Source organism: Myotis lucifugus, unplaced genomic scaffold, assembly GCF_000147115.1.
Source record: "Myotis lucifugus unplaced genomic scaffold, Myoluc2.0 scaffold_283, whole genome shotgun sequence".
Classification (NCBI taxonomy): Eukaryota; Metazoa; Chordata; class Mammalia; order Chiroptera; family Vespertilionidae; genus Myotis; species Myotis lucifugus.
In genome coordinates this window covers 910,687-921,595 of record NW_005871331.1, presented here as the reverse complement: position 1 = coordinate 921,595, position 10,909 = coordinate 910,687, and the positions used below count along the sequence as shown (strand labels likewise).

Here is a 10,909-nt window from a genome sequence, read left to right as displayed (position 1 = left end):
GGGGAGGCTTGGGGCAGCGGCCTGGTGTACGGCAGGGAGCCTGCCTGATGTTTTTACCCCCTTTCTCTCTCTGTTCAAGGTCCTCGGGAAGTACCCCAACTATCCCAAAATCAGAGAAGAAATTTTGGTAAAGGCCCAGGGGTCCCTGAGGGCCTAGCTGTGGTCAGTGGGAGCCAGGTTGGGTGGAAGCCACCAACCTACGGACATTTCATGGAGGGGGTGGGATGTGGGTCAGTGGAGAAGAGATTCAGAAAATGACATATTCTTCCCCATGTCCGTGTCGCGTGCTTTATTTGAGCCATGCCTCCTCTGGTCTCAAGGGCGTCCTGAAGCTTTATGTGTTTAAGGCACAAGAAGCAGTTTTGCTCTGGGGAGCAAGGACAACAAGCAGCTTAGCTTCCCCTGGGCTCACTGGGCACCCCTCTTTTAGATCAGGTCCCCTTCGGTCAGCCACCTTTATTCCGGACTCTGGGAGGGGACACAGGGGAGCAAAGAGGTGGTTAAAAAAATACCCTCCAGCTATTTTAATATTGTTCCGGTAGCCCTGTAAATGCCTCTCCTCTCCTGCCTGGTCCCCCGAGTCCTGGAGCTAAAGAAGCAGCCCTTCTTTATGAGGCTCTTCCCTGCCATGGTGCTCGCTGCGTCCTCCCTGACAACAGGAGCAGCTGGGAGGACCAGCTGCACAAGGTCCCCAAGGCTGCGGTGCCATGTGAGAGAGAGACCGCCAGGCTGCGAGGGTCGTCGGCCCACTCTGTCCCCTCCTCCCCGAATCCCCAGCTGGCCTCTGCTGGTCCCCACTGGCTTGGGAAATTGCCCTTGCCTGGTACAGGGCAATGCATCATAAGAAAAAACAGTTCCCACTTCAGCTTCTGTAAAAGACACTGACCAACTCCTTCCTCCTCCAGAGAAACCCTTTAGCACCTCAGGGGACAAAAGCAGTGGTCCCTACTTAAGTGAATATCGTTCATTGTAACTGGCAAGAGGGTGAGAGAGGTCACCTCTGCTGCGCTCCCAATGCCTGCCTTCCTGTTTATCAGGATGGCAGTAATGGGCCGTCTGACCTCGGGGGAAGGGACTCTGGGAATCAGGAGGTCTAGAATGTCCATGTGTGACCTTCCTAAGACCCTTCCTTCCCCTCTCTTGGACTCAAGGTCCTCATCTGTGGCAGGAAATTAGACCAGATCCGTGTGTTCCCAAATCATGGTACAAATCCCTGCCGGTGATATTTAGCAAACACGTTTAAAGTTTAATAACTATGTGTTTCAATAGTTTTAGACAACGGAGGAGAACAGCACAACCAACCCCTGAATCCGTGGGTGGTGTCACATAGACTGGGTCTAACTTTTAAGCATGTTGAGGTAACTGATGCGGAGTCAAATGCTTCGTCTGAGTAGCATGTGGATATGGCAAAGTTATCGAGAGAAGGCCGGTGACTAAGGTTTGGGAACAGTGAACGGGGGAGGGTCCCTTTCAGAGCAGCTCAAGTTGTCCTTGCTGGCTGCTGAGCCTGGTGTCTGACGGGTGGTGTGCATGGCCTCTGGGTATGAGTCGATGACCTGGAAGGATTTCCCCAGGTTACTACCATCTTCCTTATGGGAAGACAGTCCACTGGACCATGAGGTGCTTTACAACGCAGTTTCTTCGGGAGGGCTTGTGCCCCACCTGCACAGCCAGGTTCGGTGAGCCTGAGTGGGCGGGTGGTGAAGGATTGAGAAAAGACAGATGAGGAAAGCTGGGTCTGGTTGGGACGCTGCCCTCTCTGATGGAGAGACAGCGCCATGGCCTGCAAGCCGAGTCTTTATTTATAGCCAGATTCCACAAGGCAAAGTAAGGGCGTGGTCAAGATGTTTACAACGTTCTCGTGGGTTTCTACTCAATGACACGCACCTGATCAAGCTTTGTTTACTTGCTGCACCTCAGGCAGCCTGAATCACAGCCACGTGGGACCACAGGTTCGACCCATAACCTGTCCAAACACTAGCCCCTCTCCACAAGGGCTGTGTTGAGAGGTCTGTCTCTATGGAAAATGATGCCGTAAAAGATTGTATATGCAGCACACTTATATTACTGTAAAACCTCGACCGTCTTCATTTATCTTAAAAAAAAAAAAAAAAAAGGCCAAGTGGCCCTGTGGCTCTAGAGGGGGCGTGAGCAGGTTGAGTCTAGCCGTGGGCTGTGTCCACAGGGTAGGAGCTCGCAGGGTCTTGCAGCTGGGGTATTGGAGCCGCTGGAGGCTGCCACCCAGACCCCAGGCTAGTCAGAGCCGAGCCTCACTGCCTTTGGAGGATGCGCTTTTGGCTCACGCATGCTGAAGCAATCTCTACGGAGGGATTCCCAGGGGCCAGTGAGGGAGACAGGGCAACTCAGTATCCACCATGAGAGGCCTAGGACCCGGCTGTCCCTGCCTAAGCTGGTCACAAGGACAGCCTACCCCACCATGGGCCAGACGCCAAGCCTCGAGTCCTCTAGTGGCCACTGACCATATGGCCATGTGGCCACGTGCATGCATGTCCCAAGGCAAGAGATGTACCTAAAAGGTGACAAAAGTGGTAAGAAAAAAAAAAAAGAGGCTAAAACAGAGAAATAGAGGCCAAAGCATGAAAAGAGCATGGAAGTCATGAGGCTTGCATGTTCCAGACTCTGTTCGGAGTGCTGTATATACATGAACTAGACAAGCTTAGGAGGTGAGCAGGGTTATTTGCACAGTACTGAGGACACCTGGGCACAGTGAGGAGGAAGTCATTTGCATAAGAAATCTCACTTGGTAGTAGAAGAGCTGGGATTCAAACTTGGCACTGTGGGTCTGTGTGCTTAACCAGTAAACCACAGAGAGCGCGAACCAACCGAGGCAGAGGATTAGAACAAGAAGTCAGGTCTCCTTGCTGGGTCCCCTTCCCAGCACTTGTGCAAATTATTATTATTGCTAAGAGGGAGGTTGACCTTGCTCCTCAAGCCCCCAGACTGGGGCTCACCAGGGCAGAGTGCAGCTTGCTCCTCTGGCCTGCAGCCCAGGCGGCCAGGGACAGGTCGGACAGGTCTGGCTGGTGCAGATGGATGAAGTTCTACAGCTTCCGGTGTGTGGTGCACAAGTCCCCAGGGACATCAGTAGCTCAGCCCCACACAAGGCCTCTACCCACCCTACCCCTCCGCCTGCCTCGCCCTGGGGGAGGGGCGGTGACTTCACCCTTAGAGCCTCAGCTCAGTGTGGGTGAGTGCCCTCACCCATCCAAGCACACAGCTTGTCTCAGACTATCCACCCCAGGAGACCCCTGGAGAGAGAGAGGGGTTCTTCCAAAGGGAGAACTGCTCCGTGAGCCCAGCCAGCCCCTCGCAGCTGGCTTCCAGTGTCCAGGTTTCCAGGCCTGCATGGAAAGAGGCCCAGCATACTGTGTCCCCAATTCCCATTCCCAACACGGCCTCAGTATCCGCGCTGCCCTGCAGGGCCTGTCTCCCCTTTCCTCCCCCTCACTTCCTGAGCGAACACCTGTGTTCTTAGTCTTCCCACAAATGCAGACCGCACCATTAAAAATAGAGCCTTTTTATTGGTACCTGTAAGTTCAGGTAGAAGGTGTTCCCACAAGCACACAGGCTGACGGCCTCCTGGGTAAGAAGGCAAGCCCAGAGCCTGGGCTCCTTGGCACAGACACAGAGAAAAAATGAATAAATTATAGTTACAATATTCAGGGACAATATAGAAATTAGGATGCAAAATTCATCATCAACAAACGGGCATAAGAGCCATAAGGCACCACCCCTCGTCTTGGCCAACTGGCCAAGGGTACAGGCAGGTGGGCCAGGCTGGAGTGCAGTGTCCAGAAAGCCCTGAGATTGTCTTCAAGGGCATGCGGTGGGCCCCGAGGCACTGAGGCAAGCCCCTTGCACGCTCTCGGCCTCCTGCTTCCCCTTCCTACATTGATGGACCAGGACTAAAGGCTATGGCCCTTGGGGGAGGGGAGAGATGGGGCAGAGGACAGGAAGTAGAGGGGGCTGAGTGGGTCACGGTTGGTCAGCTCAGTCCCTCCTCTGCCCAGACACTGTCCGAGGCTAACCTCTGCCTGCTCAACCATCCAGAGCCAGGCAGCTGCCACAGTAGACATAGGGTTTGAATCCACATCTGGTCTACACCTAAGACCAGGCAGGGCAGGGCTGCAGGACCATCAGGTAAAAGGGACTCGTGGGGTCTGTGCCCCACCCTGACCCCAGCCAGGGATGAGAAGCCTAAGCTGCCTAGTCTCCAAATAAATTATGGAAATAAATTATGTTCTTCACAGTCCAGAGGATTCAGCCACCCGGGGGGAGGGCTCAGGGTGGCAGAAGCCGGAAGAGGTAGATGTTTCCAGCCCTGTCTCGCTGTCATTAGGCTAAGAAACATCATGCCCTCCTCTTCCTGGCATGCGCCATGGAAGTGGGAGAAACTGGGCACCAGGGGCTGGGTGGCTGAAGGGGGGAGCCCCCTCCCACTCTCTCCAGCACAGAAAGTTACAAAAATAAATAATACATCAACCCAGAGGGTTGCATGGAAATTAGGAATGCCCACATGGGTGAGCCGGCCAATGGGAGACGGTTACCTACAGGCCCCAGAGAGCCCCCAAATTATGGCACAGCAGCAACAGGGCTTTCGGGGCCGGGAAAAGGCCCCCTAGTCCTCACACAGGCACGAGCTCCAGCAGTGATGCCAGGGCAGTGTCCTCAAACAACCGGCTGTTCCAGAAGGAAGGCAGAGTCCTCGGCAGCTGGCTCCGACAAGCCCATGATGGATTCCAAGAAGCAAACGCCGGTGTCCCCCGGCGGGGAAAAGGCAGGTAAGGGAAAGTGGGATGCCTCAAGGTTGTCCAGGCTGTCAGACACCTTCCGAGAGGTGTAGTGGGGCCCCAGACTGTAGTCTGGCAGGGCCTGGAGCAGCTCAAAGGAGTCGCAGGAAGACCAGCTGAGGTCCACTGAGCTGCTCTGGCCAGCGTCCATGCTGGGCGGCACCTCGGTGCCAGGGAGGCTGCCTTCTCCCAACCCTTCAAGGCCGCTGTTGAGGAAGCCGCTGGCATCCAAGTTGGCATTTTCATCCAGGATGCCTGATGTGAAGCTGGTATTGGCATAGCTGTGGGTCCAGCCAGCCAGGCCACCGGGGTCACCAGAACCAAAGATATCGGCGAGGTGGAAGCAGCTGAGGTTGTCGAGGTTCCCCACGCCCCCTTCTTCGTCCTCCTCTCCACCCAGGTCTGAGTCACTGAATCTCAGGATCCGCTCGAGGCTGTCATCCTCCATACCAGGCTGGAAGCCAGGGTCAGGCAGGGCTGGATGCGCAGGACTGTCAGGGGGCTCGCTGGTGCCCGATGCTGCGGAGGAGTCAGTCATGTCGCTGCTGCAGCTGTGGTCTCCCAGCTCGCTGCTCACGGGGGGGTTGGCCAGTGGGAAAGTGGGGGTCAGGACCTGCCCACCAGGGCTGGGTGGACTGCCCGGGGCAGGGGCCTCCAGCTCCCCAAGGCTCTCAGCCCCCTGCTCCAGCTGCAGGCGGGTGAGTGTGTGCAGCAAGTGGGTCTGAACCCGCGCCTGATTGAATTCCACACGGCCCTTGGGGTTCTCGCAGCCCTCCTTGCAGCAGCCACAGGGGAACGCTGTGTGGTCCATCTGCAGAGAAGGTAGAGGCACGAGTGAGGATCCCGAGGAGCCCAGAGAAGCAGCCCCCCAGCCCAGGCTCCCGCTCCCAGCCCAGCCCGACCACCGTACCTGGCACTTGATGCCCGCCAGGCTGCAGCTGCAGGTCTCAGGGTCACAGACCCTATCGCAGTTACAGCCACAATCCTCCCGGGACTGGCGCAGAGCCTGCAGCTCCCGCTTCTCCTCTCGATCGATCTTCCGCACGCCTGCAGCCCGCAGCAGGGCCCGCCGCTTCCGGGCCGGGTAGGGATGGAGGGAGGTCATTTCCTCCAACCGGCCACCTGCCACGGCCTCTGCCAACTCCTCATCCACAGAGGCATCATCAATGGCATCCACGGTCAGAGTCAGGCCGGCCTCCGCCTCAGGTACCCCAGCCTCTGTAAGCTGCATCCAGGGGGGAGAGGAGGGATGTGAGAGGCACAGACCTGGTGGTCTCCGTCCCCACAGCCACCAGTCATCCGACAAACACCCCCCATGTGCTACTCTGGGCTGGACACTGTGGATTCCCCAGTGACCAGGACGGCCAACAACACTGCCCTCGGGGCATCTGCAGAGATTTCCTGTCCATTTCACGGACAAACGCCCTCCCCCAGCCAGATACACCGACCCCCGTGTCCACCAATTCCACATCCTCCTCCCCACTGAGGCAGACAGATTCAGGTACCATGCCCCATTCTGCCTGCACATAACCCCGACAACAGATCCCGATCGAGCCATCACTGGCCCCAGGCATGTCTTTCCCCAAATAGTGGGCAAACCAGCACCTGCCCCTGATGCCCCTCCCCTCAAGGCTAGGACTTCACTGTGGACCTTTGAGGGGTCTCCTACCTTCGCTCGAAGCACCTCCAGCTTCTCCTCCTTCAAGCGTAGGCGGAGCTTCTCTTGCCGCGCCCGGGCCTGCTCCTGTGCAAACTCAGCCAAGGAGAAGTGGCGGCAGGCACTGTGGCGAGGGGCCATACCCAGAGTGCAGCCACCGCGGCTGGGCACGCTGGTGAAGCCCTGGCACCGAGGGAAGTAGAAGACAGTGGTGCCGTTGAAGGCTACGCGGCCTGGACGCTTCCGGGGAGCCCGCTTCAGGATGGACAAGGCTGGAAGGCAAGCAGAGCAAGGGGTAGCGCATGAGTTCTCTGTGATACGCAGCACAACCCCCTGGAAGAGGACCCTGACCCACTGCTCCTCACATCTCCTTTCTCATCACCACCCCCCACCCCCAAAAGAGATGGATTCAAATTTAGAAGTCAAAAAAAAAAAAATGAGGAGCCAGCCTGGCTGGGATTAGAGTTGGTAAAATTGAACACCACCCCTATGCCAATACTAGGTTATTGCTATTACCAGCTGAAATGAGAGCATTTGTAAGTGTAAACATCTTTCCCATCTTTATAAGCCAACTAGAGGCCCGGTGCACAAAACTCCCTAGGCCTGGCCATCAATCAGGACCAATCAGGGCCTTCCGGCTGCTGGCCGGAGCCTTCCTCCATTCTACACCGTCTCCTGGTGGTCAGCGCATGTCATAGTGAGCAACTGAACTCCCAGTCTCCCGGTCAAACTCCTGAGGGGACACTTTGCATATTAGCCCTTTATATATATAGATTATAGGTCCCTTGTATAGTTTCCTAATTTTTTTTTTTTATTGATTTGTAGCATCACTTTATATATGCTATTAGAGACATTAGTGGCAATTTGGCCGGTCCAATGTAATATGGAGAATTCTTATTCTCTCTGCAAACTGAATTGGCTAGCACTTCCTGAACCATGTTAACCAACAGTGGTGACAGACAGCATCCTCCTCTTGTTCCTGACTTAGTGGGAAATGCTTCCAGTATTTCCTCATTAGTCAGATCAGCTTTTGGGATGAAACCGATTTTTTAACCATTTAAGTAGAATTCACTTATGTCTACCTTACCAAGAATCTTATCTAGAAGGAACATTATGTTTTATCCAATATTCTTCAGCATCTAGAGTAGCTCTTATATTTTTCTTCCTCTGACACAGTCAGTTGGTAAACTATGAGATTCGTTTTTATATTAACCCATCCTTCTAGTTCTAGGATAAACCCACAGTTGTTTCGTCAGTTAATGTACCGTTAGCTCTATGTGCTAAGAATTATACTTTTTTTATATATAACGCAGACATGCAGGTAGTACCTAAACGAACATCATCTCTGTGCTCAGAAAATATCAGGTGGGGGTGATGAGGGAAAAAGCGGTCTAAAAAGGCTCCTTGGGGCTGGGGGGAGCAATCGTACTAAGCAAGGTTGAGAAACCGCTCCCGGGCCTCCTTGGTCCATTTGGAATCAGAATCTGCCAGCTTGAAAAATAACTGGGGAAAAGCTTTCACTCCGGTCAGGTAAAGCCAAGCGGCATTTTGACAGGAGAGGGACCGGCTTGACAGGCCTCGCAGCGGAGAAGTGCGGGCGGGCGTGGGGCTCTGGCAGAGCAGCTGGAAGGAGGACAGGGCGAGAGCCGGAGAAACGAAACTGGAACAGAAGGGAGGAGCCGGGGCGGGAGGGCTAAGGGCCACTCCGGGAGCTCTGCTCTGAATGTCATGACTTGGAAACCGGGGAGTCCCAAGGTCAAAGGTGAATGTACCCAAGACCAAGCGCCTCTGGACAGTGGGCATTCCTAAGTGACCACTGTATTCCAGGAAGTGGATGAGGTGGGGAGCTAAAACCATGGGGACACAGCCTCCAGTGGCTAGGACGGCTTTGTCACACGCCTCCCAATTTCATCTTTAGGAAGGAAGGAAGAAGGGGGGCGGTGTGTGGTGGGGTTCCCAGGAGGGTAGGGACTCACGGGTAAAACTTTGGGGGCCACAGACGTTTCGGTCAGGCGGGGACATCTGATCCCAGGGGCTCTCCTCTTCCAAGTCCCAGGCTGGGGAGACCGAAGAGCTTGGGGAGCAGGAGCCAGAGTGGTGGCCGGAGGAGGACAAAGACGAAGACGAGCAGAGTGAGGAGTCATCCTCTTCCAACTGGTCAAACTTCCTTTTCAGCAGCCCAGCCATGGTGGGTACCGGGCACAGACAGCCTGGAACAGGAAGGAGAAAGCTCTCAGAGGCCGGCCTGAGGCCAGAGGTGGGCTCAGCTCTGATCGCCACCTCTCCCACTTACCCTTCGAGGTGTCCCAGGCCCTCCCGCCCCGCCCCCGGAGCTCCATGTGCAGGGGGCACATCCCCAGGGGTCTTCTTTGCACAAGACGGAGCAGAGAGGCCCAAGCCCTCGTCCTGGGGCTTGGAGACTCCCATCACTCCACCCAAAAGCCCTTCCAGGACGCTGCCCGGCACCTTCCCCACCACCTCCCACAACCCACCTACTCAGGCGCACACACACCAGACAAACAGATGGACCGACAGACCTCTGCCTAGCCTCGCTCACTCCCCGACAGGAATCCTGGGGGCTGACTCACTGGCTGGGTGATTCACAGGGCTCACATCTGTGTGCTTTTGTGTGTGTGAGAGACTGTCGGCGCGGCCATGGCTCTGCTTCCTCCGCCCCCTCCCCTCCAAGCACACCCACAGGCACACTGTCCTGCACACACGCAGCAGCTGTGGGCCCTGCTTCCAGGGCCAGGCCAACCAGGACACGCGGGGAAGCAGGCTCGCTCTGCCGCTGGCCCTGCTTCCCAGGCCCAGGACTTTCCCGGGTCCCTCCTCTCCCGCGAAGGGCCTGCTCAGACTTTCCCTCAGAAACCCCCGCCCCACGGAGGACCTGCCTCAGTCATGACTGTGGGACACCTAGGCTTCATGTCGCTTTCATATCTCCTGTTTGGTCTTAAAAGGTCGCCTACATCTGCCTTCTACTCCAATATCTAGCCCTGTTTGTTTGAATTAACTTCCCATGGAAATTATTGTTTCCCATTAAAAAAAAAAGACAACTCTTCCAGTGAAACCGACCTGCCAAGACCATGTCCCACTCTCTCCCGTCTGCAGCTCGGTGGCTTGGAGCCGCCCCAGGACGCCCTGCTCCTGTCTCCCTTTGCAGTCTCAGTCCTCCCGGGAATGCAACGAGGCTCCCCCATCCAAGTGGAGTGGAGGGGACTTGGGGCTCCCTCCCCTAAATGCCAAGGCAAATAACAGCCCCTTACAGCCCCTTCCACCCCCTTGGGGATCCCCTAAGGCTGATCACCTTGTCTCTGCACATCCCGTGGCACTCAGGGCTCGGCCCCCAGGAGGTCACCAAGAGGAAAGGGAAACGATGCAGGGGCCCCAGTGCTGGGAGCCCCTCCCCCACAGCTATCACAGGAAACGAGAGAGAACAGGAAAAACCAACCAGAGGGCTGGCATCTCCCCTCCTCAGGTGTCCTTTCCAAACACCCCTTTCTCCCTTCGCCCAGCCTCTCACAAAGTCCCTGGATCCTAGACCCAGAGGGTGTGCTGTCAATCAACTTCCTGGTAGGCTTACTGGATACCATTCTTTGCAGGGACAGCCTCTCCCTGCAGGCACAAGAGAAGCAAGAGAGGGCTGGCCTCCTTGCAAACCCTCCACGTTGGGGCCCAGGGGGAAAGAGGACACACAGGTGTTTCCGGGGGCTTCTCAGCGGGTGCATTCTCAGGCTTGGCACCCCCCTCCCAGGGCCAAACCACAAACAAAAACAACCCAGCTCGCAGCTGACCTGCAGGTTCTCCCAGGAGATGGGGGGACTTTGTGACCCAGAATCAGGCATGCACACATATAACAACACATGCAGACCAGAGACGCTCAGACACACAGGGACAAACCACACCCAGGCTCGCTGTCCCCGCCACAGTCTCCCAATGAGGTCCATCTCTTCCCAAGCTCCAGATGTGTCTACGGGGTGCTGAGTGGCTCCCTAATCACACACCCAGGCCTGAGACCCCTCCCCCCAAAACCAAATGCCCACTTGGTATTTCTGCCTGGCTGTTCCCTAGAAACATAAAATTCTGCAGGCCCCAAATCGAACCCCTCGTCTGTGTTCCCCACCCCCCTGCCCGTGCCATCTGTTCCTCTTCCTGTGTTCCCTATCTTAGTAACAGCACTGCCACCCACCCGGTTACTCAAGCCAGAAACCTGCAGCCATCCTCAGCTCCTTCTTCCCTCTTCTCTCCCTCCAACCACATCCAGTCACACACTGACTCCTTTAATCCGCACAGGGCCCGGCACGGGCTCAGTAGGTATCATGGAGGCCACCCAGCACAGGGTAAGAACCTTGGCTCCAGAACCAGACTGCTTGCAATTGAACCCCGGCTTAGCTCTTAAATTAGCTGAGTGACCCTGGGTCAGTTCCTTAACCACGACACT

At 55.9% G+C, this 10,909-nt stretch overlaps 2 protein-coding genes across 2 annotated transcripts in view; one reads left to right on the top strand and one right to left on the bottom strand.

The window, feature by feature from the left end:
• TTC21A (tetratricopeptide repeat domain 21A) overlaps positions 1-157 on the top strand; it is a 28,646-nt gene extending 28,489 nt beyond the window's left edge. The window contains 1 exon segment of the mRNA XM_023763417.1: positions 80-157. Within this exon segment, the coding sequence (XP_023619185.1) occupies positions 80-157 (78 nt within the window).
• Positions 158-3,522: 3,365 nt separating this feature from the next.
• CSRNP1 (cysteine and serine rich nuclear protein 1) lies at positions 3,523-9,659 on the bottom strand. The gene is given in 5 exon segments (XM_014465234.2): positions 3,523-4,724; positions 4,726-5,622; positions 5,722-6,036; positions 6,481-6,740; positions 8,445-9,659. Coding segments are annotated over 5 exon segments (1,761 nt in total). The 5' UTR covers positions 8,656-9,659; the 3' UTR covers positions 3,523-4,646.
• Between the last annotated feature and the right edge of the window lie 1,250 nt (positions 9,660-10,909).